The 21,930-nt window shown below is 33.4% G+C and overlaps 2 protein-coding genes across 2 annotated transcripts; one reads left to right on the plus strand and one right to left on the minus strand.

Moving 5' to 3' along the window:
- The first annotated feature begins 9,668 nt into the window (after positions 1-9,668).
- Positions 9,669-17,577, plus strand: LOC145620691 (proline--tRNA ligase, cytoplasmic-like). The gene is made up of 13 exons (XM_081675398.1): positions 9,669-9,788; positions 10,038-10,099; positions 10,187-10,275; positions 10,370-10,462; positions 11,483-11,599; positions 11,803-11,990; positions 12,669-12,735; positions 13,936-14,058; positions 14,243-14,395; positions 14,743-15,027; positions 16,190-16,408; positions 16,920-17,013; positions 17,173-17,577. The coding sequence occupies exons 2-13, from the start codon at positions 10,051-10,053 to the stop codon at positions 17,235-17,237; spliced, it is 1,542 nt and encodes a 513-aa protein (XP_081531524.1). The 5' UTR covers positions 9,669-9,788; positions 10,038-10,050; the 3' UTR covers positions 17,238-17,577.
- Positions 17,578-17,783: 206 nt separating this feature from the next.
- On the minus strand, positions 17,784-21,883 carry LOC145620692 (protein HIGH CHLOROPHYLL FLUORESCENCE PHENOTYPE 244, chloroplastic-like). Its single transcript, XM_081675399.1, has 8 exons — positions 21,602-21,883; positions 20,585-20,820; positions 20,248-20,346; positions 19,570-19,764; positions 19,085-19,177; positions 18,887-18,982; positions 18,567-18,707; positions 17,784-18,147 (listed from the first exon to the last, which is right to left on the minus strand). The coding sequence occupies exons 1-8, from the start codon at positions 21,744-21,746 to the stop codon at positions 17,971-17,973; spliced, it is 1,182 nt and encodes a 393-aa protein (XP_081531525.1). The 5' UTR covers positions 21,747-21,883; the 3' UTR covers positions 17,784-17,970.
- Between the last annotated feature and the right edge of the window lie 47 nt (positions 21,884-21,930).

The following is a 21,930-nucleotide window of genomic DNA, read 5'->3' on the forward strand; positions in this document are numbered from 1 at the left end:
TCCTTTCATAATACAATTGTCCTTCATTTGACTTTGATGTGGGAAGAGGAGGAGGACTGGAGGAGGAAGAAGAGTGAAGATGGATAACGGTGTTATTTCAACAAAAAAAAAAAATATGAAATATTAATAAATGTATTCTCAATTGAGAAACTGGAACTCCCTCCAAATACTATATACAGCGTACATAATATTATTATAGAAGAAAAGTACAAATTAATTTGAAAAATAACATTCAAAGCTAAAAGCCATACAAATTTGTGTATTATTTCATCGAAAGAAATTAAGTGATAAAATACGAATCAGGGTATTAGGTATCTAAATTATTCTAACTAGTACTCCGTATTTGACAAATACTCCTAGGATGATGCAATGAGTAATTGAGTATATATTATGTCAAATCTAGTAATAGGATTGCTACTTGATCCATCAAGAAGTTTGATTTGAAATAAGATTGGTAGGAGAAAACAAACAATAGTCTTAATCAAAGAATTTGACTACATTCTAGATATAATTGTAGTTTATCTTCTCGATTACTCCACACCCCTATTCCACAACATACCGGCGTCTTAGCCTCTTAGGGTTATTTATCTCCTCGACCTTCTCATCTTATGTAGTTACGTTGTCTATTTTGGCTACTCAAAAGTCCCAAATTCTGCATAGCACATTTTATATAAGGAAATTAACTTGGCCAATCAAATCCGCCAAAAGTTGGAAACTAAAATTGGTGTAAAATTGGTGTGACATATGACAATTATGTAAGACTTTTTGTAGGAAGTATATGCGATTATTATTTTTAAATTCATATAAAGTATATTGTACATATAAAATACGTTGAATAATTAATTTCTATAATATTTACTTTCAAGTAAGGTAAAATAAATGTTATAAAAAAATTGAAAAGTTATATGCAAGATTTGATCTCGTGTCTTCACTAGTTGTGAAAAATACTCGTAACGTTTTAATTACCAAGTGAGCTAGCTGATATCTACATCCCGTTATTAAAACAAAATTTGAATGAAAAAGGTTGCTTTTAATTTAATTAATCTAACCTAGCTATTGTACTATTCAATCAGTTAGCTTAAGCATAGTTAGTCATTGTTGTCTATGTCATCAAATTGGAGCTTCTATCTTAATTTGTCTTGATGAAGTTACATGTCCTAATTGGCTTAGACAATCTTACTAGAAATGAAAGTGAGCTAGTAAATCATCCAACTATCCAAGTATAGCACAATTCTTATCGCTATATATAGTAAGTGTCAATTTCAATTATGACTTTTTAATTTTTATTTGAAAAAATCTATGCACATAATGGCCCTCGATACACTTATCATTGCCCTAGTGCCTCGTATTTTATAAACTCGCAATAAATAGATTAACATTATTGACAATGACATTTAGCTTGGACTCATGCGTATAGCATAGGAATTTATACAAGTGCTTCAATTATTTGGATCATTAATGCATTTGTATCAATCTCTTTTGTTTTTTCCTTTTATACTAAATACAAATGAAGATCATAAATTATTACGAGAAAGGAGGGAGAGCAAAAGGGAGAAAGAGGCCGGTGAGGTGGGGATCGGATCAAATGGGGGCAAATGAAAGCGGAAATGATGACCAATACTTCTTATTGTGTATCTGATATACATAATTTGAGTAGAGGTTAAAAGTTAGGGTTATCAGATCAAGTAATACAATAATATTACATACATTTTGTTACTCAGATTGATGTCGACCCTAGTAGCAGTGGTCTACACATGTACGGACCTTTAACCTTACACAAGTAATGAAGTAACACTATAAAATGTACTATTCAATAAGAATATTAGGGAGTATGTACGTAATGTACTCGTATAAAATTACACTAAAAGAAACATATCCCCAAAATCAATCTTACTATACGCAGAAAATGCCAAGTGTATTCAAATTACCAAAACAATTTTTTAAAGTATCAGCACTAATGACCTGATTAGATGTGAAAGATAAGGAGTTAAATTAATAATTTCTATGATACTTATAATACTTTACTAAGCTCCAGAGAATAAACTTTACCGCATCCATTACCGTTGGTACATGTGTATATACTTAATTTATGTACGGGTTAATTATTCTTTAATTTTTTTTTTAAATCCATAATCTATAGTAGTCTACATATATTAAAAAAAATATATTAAAAAAAAAAGAAAAAGAAAAAGGAAATAAAAATAAAAAAATAAAAAATAAGTTGGGTGCTTTTAGTTGAGACTTAAAACTTGGATGCTTTTCTTTAAGTTTGGAATGGAATATTCAAAAATTCCTACCAGATGGCTGCACGTGGGAAGAGAATTGTCTAATTAAAATTAGAAGAATAAGTCAATAAAATTACGAGTTCTAGTAACAGTTTATAGTATGATTCATCCATGCACATGCAAAGACCAATTTGGAATGTTAACACATGTTAGTCAAGCTACCCAACTTTGGTATATATTCACATAGTCTAAAATATATACTCTAAAGTATATACAAGTACTATATTTGATTAAAGTAGTTAGTACAATGTGTAAAGTGATTTTTATTGATTGTGCAATTGATAGGTATTATCACAACTTGATTGCAAATTGGTAAATTTTTTTTGTAAAGGGTGACTAGTACATGCAAGCAAGCTTCCTATATTGGCATCGCGCCTGGTAGCTTTTAACAAACAACATGAATGATAAATACAGGTTTAAGAATGGAGCTCGATCTGATTTGATATATTTGTACATATTTTAATGTTATCATCCTTAATCTTGAAATATAGTTCAAATTAAATAAAACAAAACTCCGCAAAAAACACATGGGAAAAAAAATCAACATCAATCAATTATATGTATTGCATGTATTAAAGCTCAAATTGATCAATACCTAGACAATATATGGTTAAAATTCCCTATAGCTTCATTTGCGCCTACAAGCACCATCCTCTTACCTCAAGCAACCGCGACTAAACAACCTCCCTCTCCGGTCTCCACCATAGCTTAGAGGTTCCACATCCAATAAATGATATACATACTTGTGCATGATCATTGATCATTAGTCACAAAATCAGTTAATTAATTTCACTTTTCCAATTTAACCTCTAATCAATGAAATTGAATAATTATTAGGTTGATAATTAATAATATGGTGATAATAATGGGTATCCTAGTACGTACACTGGCACTAGTGATAAAAGGTAAGACAATGAAGCTCACAGAAAGCTGCACAACAGCTAACACTAACTAGACAATAGAAACAAACACAAATACATTCAACATCTATCTGATTATTGGTAGTGGGCCTCAATCACCACTTATAATCGCTTGTCATTTCTTTTTGATTATTGGTTCGATCATGAATGAGCTATCATTCAATTTTTTCTATATTGAATCTATACCATATATTTTCTACTTTGCTCAATCAAGCTTTTTCCCTCCTTTTATCCTCTTCCTTTTTCATACTTATGATATGTGTGGACCATAATTTTATAAGATTTTTATATTAATTGGCCTATAAAGTTTATCTTCTTTGCTTCCATCATTTCTTGGACTAGTATCGAGTCAATGCGCATCAAAAAAAACCTAATCGCAATACATAAATTATATACTGTTAAGCGTATGTAAAAACAAACTATGGATTTCTATTGATCTTGATTGAAATAAATTAAGCAAGTTTTAGTACTTGTCTAATTATTATCGTTAAGCTAAGATTAGAGCGGGTGCGCCTTACTTATTTGTTCATAATAAGCTGGAATTACTGAAGAAGCTAATTAAATTAAATCTGCCAAATTTGTTCAATTTGGACGAATCTAATGCAAAACTATCATTATATGTTGTTCAATTCAAAGTTGGCCCTATTGGGTTTAATTAGTGATTACCAAGGTAAGCAAAACTTGTCTTATTGCTTATTTGTGCCTTATCTTACGTATAGAATTGTTGTTTAATATAATTAATAATGCATATATATGGTGAATTATTGTATAGCACTTAGATTAGCAAATTAGCTTATAAGGCTAGGCGCATTATCAAAAGTATAAGTCTATTATATTCCATTCTTTGAAATTAAAGGATCTGCAAATGGATTATCTAGTGTGGAGATTTGTCATTGCTAGCTTCATTCATACATAAGATTTAAGTACAATATATTCTTTAGAGCCATTGATATATAAAGTACTATACAGTATGAAAGACAACTTGATAAGGATGTGCATTGGAATTTAGTCGATCATACATTCATACACTTGTTTGCTACATAATGCACGATCTTGTGCATACCACACACATATATACATGCAGTGATTGATGCAAAGACACGCACAAACACTAAAACATATACGAGTACTTCATAGTATGTTGTACGTAATAATATATATAAACGAACCCAGATTCACAAGACTTAATTACATTAGTTCGTTGCTTGTGTGCAAATCCCATAAATGAAGACACACACAAACACTGAAACAAATATGAGTACTTTATATAATTAACAGGTTTAAACGCACACATTCATGTGACTTAATTATATGATATCATTATACTTCGTATTATACCACTTCTATAGCTATAATATAGTTGTATGTGGAAATACGTGATGTTAGAGTGTCATAGTGAGTGACTTTAATTAAATGGTAGTTCATCTAATAATTCTAATTAGCTTAAAGGGGATAATTGATTAGACTTTGCACAAAATTAACCCATTAAATTGCATCTTTAATCACCGACCAAATACCGTCATTACTATTTTTGCATAAAGCCAAGCTATTTTGGGTCTATGAGTTAGCTAGGAATTGAACAAGCTTTTCTCTATCAACTACATTTGTTTTCCATTTTTTTTTTTTTAAGATGCATGATTATATTTTATACTATAAAACTTTACATTTTGAGAAAAAACCAACATACACAAATTAGGGTACGGTTCTCAATTAAGTCACCAAAAGCAGAAAAAGGGAAGAAATTTTCACTAATTTAAATTATTTAATTTAGTCGACAATCTAGACCATTAATCATCAGATACGATGTACATAAGAATTTTATTTTATAGAATTTTTTTATATCACTTCACTTTTAATATTCTACTTTGTATTAGTTTAATTTCAAGGAGGGGAAACTATCGATCACGTGAGAAAGTTAAGCTTTTATTTTCCAATATTCATCAAATTCAACGTAATTTTTTTTTTATTTTTTTTGACGAAAAAATTGCTATCCTTGGTGTTGCGAAACTTATTTTTGATAAATTTCACAAAATGCTATTCTTAATGTTGCATATTGGATGTCAATTTAAATTCAAATTAAACTTTAATATCCGATTTAGATCATCAATATATGCAAGTATGAATTTTTTTATCATTATTTTCTTTCTTAGGTCAAATTTAACCTTATGAAAACACATAAAATGTGGCAAGAAGGTTGATTTACAAGTAGGTAGTAGTACTTCCTCGTGGATGTTGTATAAGGGTAGAAATGTGAAAGGTAAAAAACAATGTTGGCAAGTATAAGTGTGATGTCCAAGTTTGGTGTAAAAAAAAAATGGCAGATATTCTATTATCTTCATCATCTTCTGTATGTTGTAGGTAAGTCTAAGCTGGTGGTCATCTAAGGTGAATCTTAGACTTTACCTGTTATCTCTGCAATCAAATTCTTTGGTCCCCCTAATTATAAATTTATAATAATTTCTCATCATAGTATTGCCAAATCTAATTACACGAAATGCCAAACATGGCTACAAGTTTTATATCTATCAAAAATGCCATTTAAGTGAAAACAACTTAAACAACTATATATCATCTAGTAAACTAACGTGACATGTATACCCACAACGGCACAACCTCAGCAACTTCACATGACTTATACTTAACTATCTTTAGTTTGTTTCCTTTTTGGTTAGCTAGGGTCAAGTTAGGACGTAAGGACGGGACGGTCATAGGGCCAAAACTAAAAACTCAAATTATATGCTATAGAGAACTCATTACTCGTAGAGTTGTAGTACAAGTATACTTGTATACTAGCTAGTATATTTAACAGATCAACTTATCTTAACCCTTAATTATCCCAAATCACATAAAAGTGAACGTAATATTATTTCACAAAGTCTTTATTAAATGATGAGTAGATTATGTAAAAGGAGAGACAGCAAGGCAGTAGGACACTAGCTAGGTGAAGGTAATCCCACAAGTTAAGGGCACAATTAAAAATGGGTCACCACTTGTAGAGGCCAAAATTGCATGCATGGGACCCACTCGGGCCATCAAGCAAACAAAAAAAGCAGTCTATGATGTAAACAGTGCTTGTCAAATTAAAGGACAATTTATTGGAATTTTTCATGCTCCTTTTACTACGACTAACCCATATCTTTAAATTTAATTATTGAATTATGCACATCTCTAGGTCATCAAAAGCACCCCCTCCCTCATTGCATGTTACATTCCGTACATTTGCCATGTGATTGGTAATCCAAAATTATTTACTCCATATAAGTTTGATATCATTACGAGTACTAATCGAGTCATTTTCTCTGTTCGAAAATAATTGTCACGTTTTTAACCAGATGAAAAATTATACACAGAGTAACATATATATAATAATACAGAGTGCTTCGGAAACTACCCATGGGAGTAGTCGGAGGGTTATATATAAGTTGGCATGCATCATGCAAATCAAATCACGTTATATTGAGCTATATGATGAAATGAATTGAAGAGGAAAAACATGTGAATATGAGCAAGTATTGCATTGTGCTTAGGTGACAAAATTTGTACTCTTCTAAGTGTCTCATATGCCATTATTTGGTCTACAAGACTATAAGCTATTATTACAATATGTCTTTTGCAATGATACAATCAAACAATGTACGTAATAGAATAAATTCGTATTATATCGTGATCGATCGGTTACACTATGATTTATACAATTATACATTTATACTCCTATTTAATGCCAAGCATCAGCTTTGTTACACACTAGGACAATTTATGTTTCACGTGCTTAACAAATCACTCGCACACTTATACGATTATTATAATTGTACATCGCATTAAAAATCAAGGAAATCATTCTTGAGATTTTTAATTGTACGTTGCCAAAAATGCAAGAATGGCATTGCGGAATGCTGATTGCGGGACCCAGGCAGTACCGTTCATGAATTTAAAGAGCATGTTTGGCAAATTAGCGGTTTTGTTAATTACTGGTATTACCTTTATGTGTTAGAGATATGATATATCGGAAAATATATGATGTCATGTAGCAAGTTTGACTTGTTGATTGTATTTTAATTTGTAATTGTTACGAATACGATGTTTTTTTTGTAATAATTATTTATTTATTATATTATAAGAAGAAAAAAAAGGGTTCAAACATGATTAGATAGTTATACGGGGAATTAAGCTGATGTAGATTAATCATTGTACAAAAAAGCAATTTCTATAAGATAATTTCATAGTTTTGATTTCTCAAAGTAACGTTTAAAATTGAGTTTGAACTCTAGCATGTTCTACTAGTCGTTTTCAAGCATTGTTTTCCCTTCAAAAAATATGGCTAAAAAACAACATAAACTTTAATTGTAGGTACTATAATTGTAGTATCGTACGAGATTAAAACTTTGAATTCGGGCATCCGTCAATCTTATCGTTGCATGATCATTAAAAGAAAACAAATGTCTTTTCATAAATTCGTGGTAATCTGATGATGAATTGGCAATTGGCAAACATGTCAGAGTTCATAAAAATTGTTACTCTGTAATTGATTTACTCCAACTAGTCAAAAAAATCGGTTAAAATTTCCAAGAACATTAACTGTACAATTGTAAGTATATTAAATTTGTCTCTCTTACTCATATTGAATAACCTTAAATAATATGGACTACGTAATAATAAATACGAGTATGTAACTATATAACGCATAAATACGGAATAATTGTACTCTGTATAATACACGATTTACACTTTTTACGGTATATAATTTTATATTTTCTCTTCATTCCATACTCTTTTCATGATGAAGTTTAGATTTTTAGAAGAGGGATTTATCCAAAGCCAACAAAAAAAAAACTGAATGGCAAAAAATGAATATCACATCAGTACTTACTGATTGATTAATTTTTTTTTACCTGTTAAAAGTAAAGTAAAATAATCATTCTTACATTCATTCAAAGATAATCATTCACATTCATGAATCATGATCCATCTAATTTTTGGTTTGTTGATGAGAATATTAGTATAGTACTATTAAAAATCAAAATAATTTATGATCTTAAAACTTTGGGCCCAACCCAGTACACTTTTTTGAACAAATCCAAATATTATAGTCTGTTTAGGGCTGGCCCACCATTTCTTTTTGGCCTAACAAACTTACATTATCCTCACACTTGAGGTCTTGAGGAGTTTAGATGGACAATTCTCACATGCAATTGGTTTTTTCAAGAGTCCTTTCTTCCATCATTACACATTAGGTGTATTTACTAGTCATATTTAGGGTTCTAGGGATCAAACTTAAGTGTTGTTTTATATGAGGTTAATAAATCATTAGGTTCATTGATAATTACTTTGACTAGATTAATCTTAAACTTTTGCCTACTTAATTTATTATGACAAAAGTTAGCTATCCGTTATATAAATAATGGAGTGATAGAAATAAGGCCATTAAAGATTATACATTGTTTTTTAATAAGGAAGTTGATTTAATTTTAAGTAAATGTAAAAAAAAAAAAAAAAGAAAAAAAAACCTACATACTCATTTATTTGTGTCTAAACCGTCTTATCAACCTACACCAAATTGTACTAGTTAATTTCATCTTTTTCATGCATGTACTCTCTAATAGATTAGGTATTATACTAAAATTGAGTCCATATGAAATTCCCATGGCTTTTCCAAATAGTATGAGGCGGACTTTACCTTCCCAATCTACCTAGATTAACCAAAAATCTGGGTTAAGATGAAATTCCCCAAAGGTATGCAAGGGGGAAGAGTCTCTAAAAGGTATTCGTATTCCCATGGCTTTTAGAAATTCATTTCATAAGAGCAAGCAAACTAGTTGAAAAAGATTGATCTAATTGTTTCTTTTTAGGAGCAAAAGCACAAGACTATGTACTGTAGCCCGTAGGTAACTACTCCGAGTCTCCAGCTAACGAGATTATATTGGGGTACTTTAAGAAACGTGACATATTAAGACTAATCTAGTGTTTCACGAGTGTACATAAAACCCTTAGGGTTATTATAAACGAACTTATTTCCAAAAAAAGAGTTATTAGTAAACTTCATTTTTCAAAATTTTATTTTATTTTAACCCTTTTAATTACATGGAGTAAGGTCCTGTTTGATTCACCTTAATTTTGCTAAACTGAAATTACTTTTACTGAACTGAACTTATTTTTACTGAACTGAACTTAATTTTACTTCACTGAAATTATTTTTACTGAACTTAAATTATTTTTACTGAACTGAAATTATTTTTTTTTACTGATTTTCTATTATAATTCTTCTGTAAGAAAACTGAATTTTATTGACCTGAACTTATTTTCACTGAATCGAAATAATTTTTACTGAATTGAAATTAATTTTACTGAACTGAACTTATTTTTATTGAATCGAAATAATTTTTACTGAATTGAAATTAATTTTATTGAACTGAACTTATTTTTACTGAACTAAAAGACAGGGCCTAACAGAGTAATTAAGATGAAATACACACAGTAAATACAGAAGAATGTTTTCTCTTCATGTTGTTCTTGAATCTGGCGTACTTAAATTTCTCCATTGTAGCGGCTTGTGAGCTTTCTTTCCTCCATTGAAACAGCTTCTGAGGTAGAGTAAGATTTTTTTTATTTTTATTTTTATTTTTAATTTTAATTTTAAATTATCAAATATCAATTCCACAGTTTAATCGTTTATATAATTTCTGAATAGTCAATTTAGGGTTCTTCTAAGGTGAATTATTGAACTATAATAACTGAAAGATTATAACTTTAGTTTTTAGAATTTCGCTATTAATACTCTTTGGCAAAAAGAAATTATTTTGATAAATGAGTCAAATTTAGTTGCTAATTGTTGCAGGCTTTTGTTCATAATGTCTGGTGATTCGAAGGCTAAAACTGGTGACCCAAAGGCTAAAAATGGTGAGTTTGTGATTTTTCGATGCTAATTACAATGTATTTTGTTATTAATGGAGGATTAATGTAGTTGTTAATAACCTGGAATTGTAGCCGGGAAGAAGAAAAAGGAGGTGAAGAAAGAAACTGGATTAGGGCTAACTTACAAGAAGGATGAGAATTTTGGGGAGTGGTATTCTGAGGTATTTGATTTATTATTCTATACTATGGTAAATATATACTTGGTAACTTGAATTATTGGGTTGAAATGCTATATATGTGTGATTGATAATGCAGGTTGTTGTGAATTCTGAGATGATTGAATATTATGACATTTCTGGGTGTTACATTCTGAGGCCGTGGACTATGGCGATTTGGGAGGCTATGCAAGTGAGCAGCTGTTATCTTTTATTTCAATAAGATGCCGAAACTTGTAGTAGAAAGAAACTGTGAATGCCTTTAGTAATCGACTTACTTTTGTGGTTGTGATCTTTTATTGCTTAGTGAGTCAGGGTTCTGTGAGCTTGTAATGTGTAAAACAAACTTTTATTGAATGTTCGGCTGCAATATAGCATTACTACTCCAAATTTGGATAAGAGGGAGGGTTCCTGGTTTCATTTTCAGTTGTATTTTGCTATAGTTTGTGTTTATATCTCTCAAAGTTATGTTGCAAGCTCTTTTGAGGAAGGACTCTGGTGACTTAGTGTATTAGCATGATGTATTAGTTTAAGGATTATGTACATGATACATTATTAGAAGTATTTGAGAAGGATTTAAACAAAGTTAATTTTTTTCTGAAATTTGCCATAGTGATTGAGGGAAGGATTCAGATTTCGGTTGAAGTGAACTAAATAGAGCATATGGTTTGTTCGTCCTTTATTATTATTAATGATAGTCTAGGAGTATTTTAATCATGCTGGACAAATGTTCAGGGTCAATTTGAAATATTCTTAGTTGCAATAAGAATCAAAGGTCGTTGCCTTACTTGAAGCAACTCCAACCTCAATCCCCCCTTGATCTCATGTCGTTTTAGAATGACAATTGCTGATTGATTGAAGCTTCAACTGAATGTTTGCCAACAACCATTTGGGGAAATTTCTAATTTTCTTAATCTAGAAGAGTAGACTCAGTGAAGATAGGGTATGAAACAAGCTGATTTCAGGCTTTTACTGTCACCTTTAAAAGTTGATTTCAGGATCAACGAGCTCATATCAATTTAGAAAAAGGGGCATTAAGCTTAGATAAGTTTAGATTAGTTTGATTCAACTCCTGACTTGTCTATAAAGCTCAATGTAAATATAAGTTTCCAGGGTTAAAGAAAAATCTTTAGTGAGGATTATTGCATTGAATTATAGAGATACGAACATCTTCCCTGATTATTTTCGTCATTCTATATTTTCAAAATCTTAGGAATTTTTTGATGTGGAAATCAAGAAGATGAAGATTAAAAATTGCTACTTCCCGCTGTTCGTCTCTCCTGGTGTTTTGGAGAAGGAAAAAGATCACATTGAAGGTTTTGCCCCTGAGGTAAGTTTATATGAGGACATTTATTATATTGAGCAGTAGCTTTGAAACTATGGGTAGGGAAAGGATGACAAAGGAATACTGGCTCTATTGCTAGTTTGGACCAGGCTGGGAGAGCTGTTAGTAAAATTTTTTGGGGTTATTCTGCTTATTGTTGAACTTTGCGGAATATTACATGCTTCTAATAGTTGAATTTTTTTCATCAGGTTGCATGGGTAACAAAGTCTGGGCAATCTGACTTGGAGGTGCCTATTGCTATTCGTCCCACTAGTGAGACTGTTATGTACCCATATTATTCAAAGTGGATTAGGGGACACCGTGACTTGCCTCTAAGATTGAATCAGTGGTGTAATGTTGTTCGTTGGGAATTTAGCAATCCTACTCCTTTTATCAGGTAGTATAGTCTATAGTGTATACATTTCTACAAAGTGCCTTTTAAGTTCTTTTTACACAGTGTGCATTTTCCTTCTTTTCCTTTAGCGTACTATGCTTGATGGTTCCATTGGATAATACATATATTTTTCTCTTGTCTTTCTAAAGACTAGTATAAAGATCCATATAGTGGTAGGCAAAAAAAGCTATCCTGTAGGTCTGGTAGTTAATGAAAGTATTATGAAGCATGTTGTAGTCATACTTTTCAGTAAGCATTTATTATTTAATGTTGCTATCTACTTACATGTGATTGTAAGATCAAGATTACTATATCTACAAAGTGTATGTAAGTTTAGAAAGCACTAATCTTTTAGTCAAGAATTTTGATTTCCCGTTTTGAGCTGTTATAATTTGTATAGTCAAGAGAAAGTCTAGATGAAATTCTATCAGGTAGTTGCAAGAAATGATTATTGATTTGGACATACTTCTGTTAATGATATACAAAGGCTTTTTTTAATCTGTTAAAAACAAAGGTAGAAGTACTGTAGAAAGGATAAAAGCTAATTTTTGTTTGTCAGTAACAAAAGTATTTTCTAAGAAATTGGTCTTGTGAGAGAGAAATGTAGTTCTTAATAATCTTTGTTACATGCAAATGATCCTCTATATAAAAGCTTATATATGCTTGTTCTTGTGTTTGTAGGAGTCGTGAATTTCTCTGGCAAGAAGGCCATACAGCTTTTGCAACACAGGAAGAGGCAGATGCTGAGGTATGACCACATGTAGCGTACTTTGCTAACTATTAGCAAGTTGAACTAAATACTTTATTGTACTGCCTTACTGGCATTGGCGAATGATGTTTAAGATTAATAGGAAATCAAGACCTGAATTGCAATTTACTGCCCTGAGGAGATTAATAATTTAATACGCCCAGCAGCCCCTAAGGCCCTAACCTCCCTTCCCCTCCCCACCCCCTAGAATTCTGACTTAAGTGATATGCTCCAATTCTCAATACATTTGCATGCCAATTCACTGTACTATGTGATCCAGTTCATCTAGATTTGCTTGCTGAAAAACTTGGGGCTTTTGTCATTTTGGTATTATTATCTAGTTGGCTATAAGTTATCTTCTCTGGTGAGCTTTGTCATGGGGAAAATGGAAGTGGCAAAAAATCAAGAGGAACAAATAATCTAGATCATAAATGCATTAAATTAAAAAGAATGAAAATGTAGTTTTGGGAGTGTTGGTTATCTGAGTGATTTGATTCCATCAATATCAGTTAATTATGCCGGCTACCTGTGCTCAGGCATGTTGTACAGTTGCAGGGAGGGAGAGGTGGAGAGACAGAGAGTTGGGTTAGTTTATGAGCCGGGGAGGAAAAAGTAACTTTTAAAAAAAGTACTATCATTTTATTATTTATTTATTATTTATTTATTATTTATTTTTTTGGAGAAGTAATCTTATTTACTCTTACAGATTTAGCTATCAATTTTCACCTTTTTTTATAGACAAAGGTCCTTTCTCAATTTCTCTCACCTCAGCATATACAGAGTACTGCCCGGGGCGTATCATCTGACACTGTATTATGATCTGAATAACCATATCAACCAGAACCCCCAAATGTATGATAATCTCCCAACAAGCGTATTGCAATCTTGTGCTCATTTCGCATAACGAAGTGTACTACGTGATAATAGATTTATAGGTAACGTGGTCCCAACTTAAATCTAATTGTGCTGCTCTTTGAACTACTTTTTTCAAGAGTTTGTCACATACTGTGAAGCTGATAGAGTCTGGTGTTTCCTGTATACAAATTCTGTTGTATGTTGAAGGGTAACCTGTAACATTTAAATTCTTTTGTACTTTTCTTTTTCCTTTTCAAATCACATGATTTTAAAGTGGTCTTGATCATCCATTAATGGCTAAAACAAAAAACTTGATGTTGCCGCATATTTTGATTGCTGCTTTAGGTTCTTGATATATTGGAACTCTACCGGCGAATATATGAAGAATTTTTGGCTGTTCCAGTGGTCAAGGGCAAGAAAAGTGAAATGGAGAAGTTTGCAGGTGGATATTACACAACAAGTGTTGAAGTAAGTGATAGTTGAAGCTGCTTTTTATTTGAATTTTTCTTTGTTGAATATTGGAATCACGATGAGTGTTGTATTATGTAAATTAGGACGAGACCTTCTCTGAGTACATTACCAGATGGAGGGAAAGGGCAATTTTTTTCTTGTTGCATAAAATCCTAAATTTTATATCGTTTTTCTACTTCAGGCATTTATTCCAAACACTGGACGTGGTGTTCAAGGTGCAACCTCACATTGTTTGGGTCAAAATTTTGCAAAGATGTTTGAAATCACTTATGAGAATGAGAAAGGAGAGAAGGCAATGGTCTGGCAGAACTCATGGGCGTACAGTACCAGAACGGTTTGCTTTCCACCATTTGCTATTTTTGTTAAAGTTATTTGAATGGAGCTTTTGTGCAACTTTCCCATCTGCTGCATCTTGGTTCAACTCATGGACCTATTCTGTTGGAACACTGTAGACTGTTGCCAAGAGATAGGAGAAGCGGAGAGCTAGTCAGCTAATCTATACTCATTTGATCATTAAGGATCTTGTTATCTACATTCTCCATGTGGAACAATACCAATGAGGGTTTTTAAGGGGGCAAGAGAGGGTGAAATTGTTTCAATATAGGATGGGTTGATCATGCCACATTTTTGTTGAATATGATTCCTGTTTAAAGTCTGAATTTACATTCTTATTATTTGCAGATAGGGGTTATGGTGATGACACATGGTGATGACAAAGGCTTAGTTTTGCCACCTAAAGTAGCAGCTATCCAAGTCATTGTGGTACCTGTTCCTTTTAAAGATGCCGATACACAAGGAATTTTCGATGCTTGTGCTTCTACTGTCAAAACTTTGACTGAAGCAGGCATTCGGGCTGAGTGTGATCTTAGGGATAACTATTCTCCAGGTTGGAAGTACTCACACTGGGAGATGAAAGGTGTTCCATTGAGGCTTGAGATTGGACCAAAGGATTTGGCCAATAGTCAGGTAAATCTGATGCATGTCTCTTCCAAATTGTTATAATTCATGCTGTATGTTTTTCTTATCTAAAATTTTTTGGCTATCTGCTCAATGGTTTATGTGATGGTACAGAGAAATGCTTAGAGTGTTTTTATTTATGTGTTTCATTACCAAATCTGCTGAGTCCTTCTGCCCCTTTGTTGCTGGAATAGTTTGTAATACATTACAGATTTGTGGTCACTGACTCACTGAGGTGCTGAAATAGCATCATAAGTTCGTAACTGAACAAGAATCTTTCAAGTTCCCTTTTAGTGACGGATTGTGATGGCTGGTGCAGTAATGTGATGGACTGTTTGTTACTGAAGGTTATGGTTTTGCAAGGCATCAATATTAGGGGAAGGGTATGTTAGTCATAGCCTATAAAAGTTGCTTGGGGAGTAAGTTAGAGTTTGTTATGAGAGTTTTTCTATAAATAGGCCTCATTAGGAGGAATAATGAGGAGGTTGAATATTGTTAAGGTTATGTTATTGGGAGAGAGTGAGCCTCTCGAAAGCTCATATTAGGAGAGAATCCACCTCTCGAAAGTGGAATTATCGTTCTATTAGTGTAATTCACCTATTATCAATATAATCAGCATTGTTCTTCCTTTCTGCCATAATTAGAGCTGTAATCTTGTCAGAAACCATGCTAACTCCTAGCAGTTTTTTTGTGTTTTTAAGAAGCACATTGTATGATATATTGCGTGAAAGAGATATGATTTTGTAGTCATTGTTCTGATTTGGTTCTGACTTGTGAGGTATTTTGAATGGTAAATGGTCCCCGTTGGACTAACTTCAGCATGGTTGTATTCTTGTATAGCTGCTGTGGCAAAATGTTCATTTGAGGGGCAATGAATAACTGCTCCCTCTTTTTTTTCCTTTCCATATCATCACTGAAATCAAATAGTTCAAAGTTCAGGCACTAGTCCCTTTGGCCTTTTTTATCTCATGCCTTGGTGGCGAAGGAGTGCCTCATTAAATGTGTGCTTATGCATCTTTTTATTTTTATGTTTGTAAAAATATTGACAACTTGATCTCCTGGGATAACTTTAGTAGTGGTGCATCACTTGTGGCTCTAATACAGCTATTGCCACATCAGTTTTATTCTCAGTTTGATAATTTTAGAAGCTAACAAATTTATCAACTTTTAGGCTCGTGCTGTTAGACGTGACAATTCGGCCAAGAAGGATATACCAATGACCAATATGGTCGATCAGGTGAGAGAATTGTTGGACACAATTCAACAAAACTTGTTTGATGTTGCAAAGGAGAAGAGAGATGCCTGTGTTAAACAAGTTAGGACGTGGGAAGAATTTGTTGAAGCATTGGCACAAAAGAAACTTATATTAGCTCCTTGGTGTGATGAAGAGGTAACATGGATTTTACATAATATTTGAGTTTATATTTTTTGAAAGTTCTTCACTTTATCTTCATTCTTCTGATCTTTTTTCTTAATATAGAAGTTACTTTCTCAAGATAGGAACAACCGTGTTACTTTCTCATAAATTGATGTAATCTAATTGAATCCAACTTACGGAAAATCTAATACATGCTGTTTCATTGGAAGAAAGCCGTGACTCTTCTCACTGCAATCAAATGCATGCAACCTACATGAGTGGACGCTTTAGATCTTAATTTTTGTATTGACTTTCTTAAGTAATTTTTTGTGTAGACTAGGGTGTTAGTACCAGGATAGTTTGTAATATTGAAAAAATTTGCACGGTGATGCACAACTTGTGGAGGTATTGAATATATGCAACCCCCCCTTCCCCCAAGGAATAAAATCTCTAGATCCACCAAATGTGTTTTTGGAACTGCTGCAACTTAAATTCTATGTGATGCTATCCTTAAGAGATGTACATTCTTTTTTCGTCTCTTTAGGAAGTTGAGAAAGATGTCAAAGCGCGTACAAAAGGAGAAATAGGGGCCGCAAAGACTTTGTGCTCACCATTTGATCAGCCAGCACTGGAAGAAGGTACAAGCTCTTTCTTGTCACTTATTTAGACAACTTAATGCATGATTCTAAGCTCCTGCATTGTAGTGACATCGTTTTTTCCTAAACTGGTGCTCATTTAATTATATAGTGTTCTTTTGCTGTCTTAATAAAGCGGAAGTGATTTGTTCCATTGCTCAGGTACCCTTTGCTTCGCTTCTGGAAAGCCAGCTAAGAAGTGGTCGTATTGGGGCAGAAGTTACTAAATTATGATCATTGTTATTCTCCTGTTTTGGACATACTGAAGGGTGGATTGAAGATATACACTTGAAGCTTCTTCTTCTTTTTTTTTTTTTTTTTTTCGAGTGTTACTACATTTGCAGGGCTTACACTTGCGACCTTTGATTAGGTTAAAACAATTGTTTACAGCTGATCTAAGCATTCTTAGAAATATGTCTCATCCTTATCAACACACATTAACCTGCACATATTTGTAGTTTAAATTCATCTTTTCCATTCATTGGCTCTCAAATATGGTTGCTGTAATACTTATTCATAACTTCATTGTCTATTTTATGAAAACCGTTGAACCTGATTTTATTGTGAGCGTCCTTACCCTATAACCCTTTAATGGCCTGCAATGTACTTTCTGGTTAGCAACTTCAAAATCATGAAAGTTCCCTACAGAGTTTTGGTAAAAGGCATTTCGTTTTATCAGAAACATGTTTGGATTATCAGTGTATGACATGTTTCAGATAGACTACAAGTACAAGAAACATGTACAGATTATCAGTACAAAAAAGGCAACAGTATTGGTTTTAGAGAAGCTTATCCTATGTATTGTAATTACAATTAGAGCTGTTTGTATCGGTACAAAATATATGAAAATTGAAGTGAAAAATTCAAAGAATTTAGATTCCATTAAAAATGAGACATCTCTGCTGTACAACAAAAGAAGTGAAAGCCGAATCCATGTGACTGATGTGAATGCAAGACCCTTCAGAAAAAGATATCAGATTGCTTCGATTGTGCTTTAAGGTCTTTCAATTTCTTCAAAATGTTGGTGAAATAATCTTGCAAGTATTTTTCCAAAGTAACAATGTCTTTTGGATCCACACCAAGAAGTTGATAGGTCTCTGCCATTGGAGCTGAGAACACCATGTCGCTCGAGAGTACCTAACAGTTTCCAAGTAGTGGTTATTGCCTCAGTATTTACCTCATGTACAGATTACAAATTTAACAGCAAACTGTAAATGTAAAATTATAATAGCTGATCTTATCAGTTCTCTTCATTAATGAATGTATTTTTAATTTTTAATTCCCCAGTTGGTGACTAAAACAAGATTCGTATAGAATAGTTGGTGAACATTGTTCTGACTCATAGCTTTAAGATGACTAATATCCAAGTTTGTGGAGTTCATTTACCCCTTTTATCAGATAAAGCAATAAAAGAAATAAGAAAGAAAATGAAAAGACATAATGAATCATCTACAAGTTCCCATGCATTTGAATCCAACTGAATAAGTGAGAGCAACTGAGCAAGATAGTGCCATGTTGCCATACTTGCTGACAAACAATAAGAATATTGATTTTACCTCTGAAAAGGCCAATCTATCAGCAACGTCACTTGTCCACTGAAAGAATCGAGTCAGCTGGCGAGTTGTTTTTAAGACGGATACAGGGACTGTCGTCACATTGGCATCTTGTCCTGCTAGCCTCTCGCATAGCGTTATCACCTAGTAACAGCAAGACCTATTTCAGTAAATATTATCCCACATACAATTTAAAAAGGAAACTCTTTCATATCATTGAGGATTTGAGTCCAACCGATTCATTCAGTAACAACAACTAGGACCATTGATGAAGAAACTCAACAGACAACTAATGTCCTCAACCAAAGACATAATTTTAGTACCTCTTGTGTTGTCCATGCACGAGGTCCAGCAAACGTGAGAAGCTTTCCTTTAAGATTTTCATTGCGCAAGGCAATGAAAGTTAGTCGAGCTATATCCTGGGAAATAAGGTTAATTTAGTTTAATAAGATTAAAAGAATCTTGTCTAGTAGACTACAAGAGATGTGGGAATCAAGTAATCGACTCCTGTGTAAAAAGACCTGAGTGTCCATATAAGCTATCCTTGTCGGGGCATCAGTTCCCCAGACAGACTTCTCTTCCAATATTGGCACAGCATACTGCCCAATAAGGCCCTGAGAATTGGAAGCAACAATGGCAAAGTTAATACCGATGGCTGCAAAAGTCAGCTTGGTATGGCACTTGCACTAAAGATGTAGAGGTATAAATTTTTACAGTAGTGTTACCAAAAATAACTCAAATTCAGAATACCACAGGTAAAAGTAATATTCAATCAATATTTCAAATTTTGTAATAGTAAGGGGGAGAGATAATAGTCCCAAAAATGTCATTAGGGGTAATTTCTACCAATTACCTTTCTATGTCCAAGTTTTAGATAAAGATAGTACTTGGTGTGTCAAAGGTACAGAAACCAAACTACATTCGACGTAAACAATCACTTTGATTTATAATCTTGCAATATGAAAATTAAATCATCCTCTTAAGCTTTACTCTTTCCTGACTTTACCTGCATGAACCCGCATAATCTTATGGTAATATGGTTCAATCCAGAATCTTGAAGAAATTTCTCAGTGCAATACTTGATCTCCATTAATGGTACTTCAGGATGCTTGTCACAGTTGTGAATAGAAAAGAACACATACTTTTGGATTCCCATTGCTTTTGCACATTGTATGAGAGCAACTTTGCCTTCCCAATCTACCTAAATTGACCAAAAAAATTCAGTAAGGTTGAAAGTCCATATAGGTATGCGAGGGGGGAGGGGGGGGGGGTATCCTCCAAAAGTTGCAGAGCATGCAATTATTCAACCGTGACGACATGATAGCCATGAAGTCAAACATCAGACTCCATAGGTAATTACATGCTTTGTATATTAGATGTCGATTTCTTAAGCACAGCTAATGATCTGTCTGTTACGACACAAAGCAGAACAGGATAGTATGCTTTTATAAGTGCCTAATATCCCTTTACTCATTATGCACGTATAGCAAATATTTGAACAACAAACAAGACCATTAAACAGAGAAAGGAAGGGAGTTGAGACTGGCAAAAAAAAATCCTATTTCTGTCCAGATTTTGGGGAAAATATTTTAATACGGGATGAGTAACTCAACAGCCAACTCCAAAGGCACCAACACTCTTGTTTCACGAGTCAATAAGCAATTGATAAACTTTGGATACATACTGTTTTGATAGGCTCCTCAGGACGTCCAGTGGCACAATCGATAATCGTGTGAACCCCCACCAGTGTTGCTGGTATTGTCTCTGGTTTGCTCAGGTCTGCCTGTTCAAACATCAATCTGTTATCAGTGTACAAAGAAGAGGAGCATAACTTCAAAGTTAGATTGTGCTGACTAAACTACATATTTTAATAAGAAAGAAACTCCAATATAAGTTCCAGCACCAAATTGTTATCTGGGGGGAGGGTAGGGAGGAACTTGTCTTCCCTGGGGACAACGCAGAAAAGCGATTTCTTCCAAAATGTAGGTAAGTCAGTTACTGTATGAAACAAAGAGTCTTACATTAACAACAATTGCACCCCAGTCACGAAGGAAATCAGCAGGAGCTGGTCGAGGCCTCACAAGACAGCGTACATCATAGCCTTCATCCAGTGCCCGTCTTACTACCTGCCTTCCAAGAGTCCCAGTAGCACCAACAACCAATATACTAGTCGGCCTGACAGGTGTACCAGGAGCATAATTAGTCGATGCAGCTGGCTGAGCGGTGCACTTTATTAAGGGCGGGGCATAAGATCTTCCTGAAATAAATGTCACTCATATTGAGCCTGATATTAAAGCACTCTCTTGCATTTTTAAAGTTATAGTAAATCCCAACAATTCATGATTTTACTTCATCTTTTTCATTGCTATAATGCTAATAAGCTAACAAACACGAGTCCACGATCAATGTCTATAACATTGTTATAACAGCTTTGATTCTAATTCCATCTCCCCGCCAACAAGGCAACAACCTAGAGTGAATTTCAGTAGCTAACAGCACTCCAGTGCGCACCTTAAAATTACCAAGAGACTGAGAGTTTGAAAATTTTATCGTAGTCGTTTGAAATATGACTACCACAACCGATCATATAGTTTTATCATTAAAATACTATGGTAATCAACTAATCACATTTCAAACGACTACTGTAAAAACATCACGAGAATTAATGTCACTAGTTGTAGACATGCTCAACATAATGATCTACACTTAACCACTAATCCATATGAGCCACATATAACAACCCACACGACACGATAGACAATTTTTATGTGTGTTTAAAGAGCCACAAGGGCGGGCGATGAGAATCCACCCCAAGATTCCTCGAACCATACTATCCAACTTGTAAATAAGAATAGAGGGAGTAATAAATATAATTCGCATTCTCAATTCTGAAACCAAAACATATACAGTAATTAATCCCGACTACCACATTTTGCTATTCATTTACAATTGAACGAAATTAAGATGGAACATTCAATTATCCAAACAAAAATACCAATGAAACAAAAAAGAAATGGAGTAAAAGAGGAAAGAAGTACCAGAAAGAGAGGAGAGAGAAAAAGAGGGAGAAATTCGGAAGTTTTGAAAGCTAAGATTGGATTTCCAAGACAACAAATTGGGGCACCCTAAATGATGGTGGAGCTCCGGTGGAGTAGCTACTTGTGCAGGAAGTCTTCCCGCCATTGTTGCTCTCTCTTCAATTCTTCAGTTTATCTGCAGAGTAGTTGTTCTCAACAGTTGGAATTTGGAGAAGAGAAGAAGAAGAAACAAGTGGACGAAAAAGGGTCATCACATATACTGATCTTAGTCTTGCCACGTCCCTCTCTTTCTGTGTTCTTTATGGATTACGTTTTTTTCTCTCTTAAAA

The sequence above is a fragment of the Chenopodium album genome, chromosome 27 (assembly GCF_948465745.1).
Source record: "Chenopodium album chromosome 27, dcCheAlbu1.1, whole genome shotgun sequence".
In the NCBI taxonomy this organism is placed as follows: domain Eukaryota; kingdom Viridiplantae; phylum Streptophyta; class Magnoliopsida; order Caryophyllales; family Amaranthaceae; genus Chenopodium; species Chenopodium album.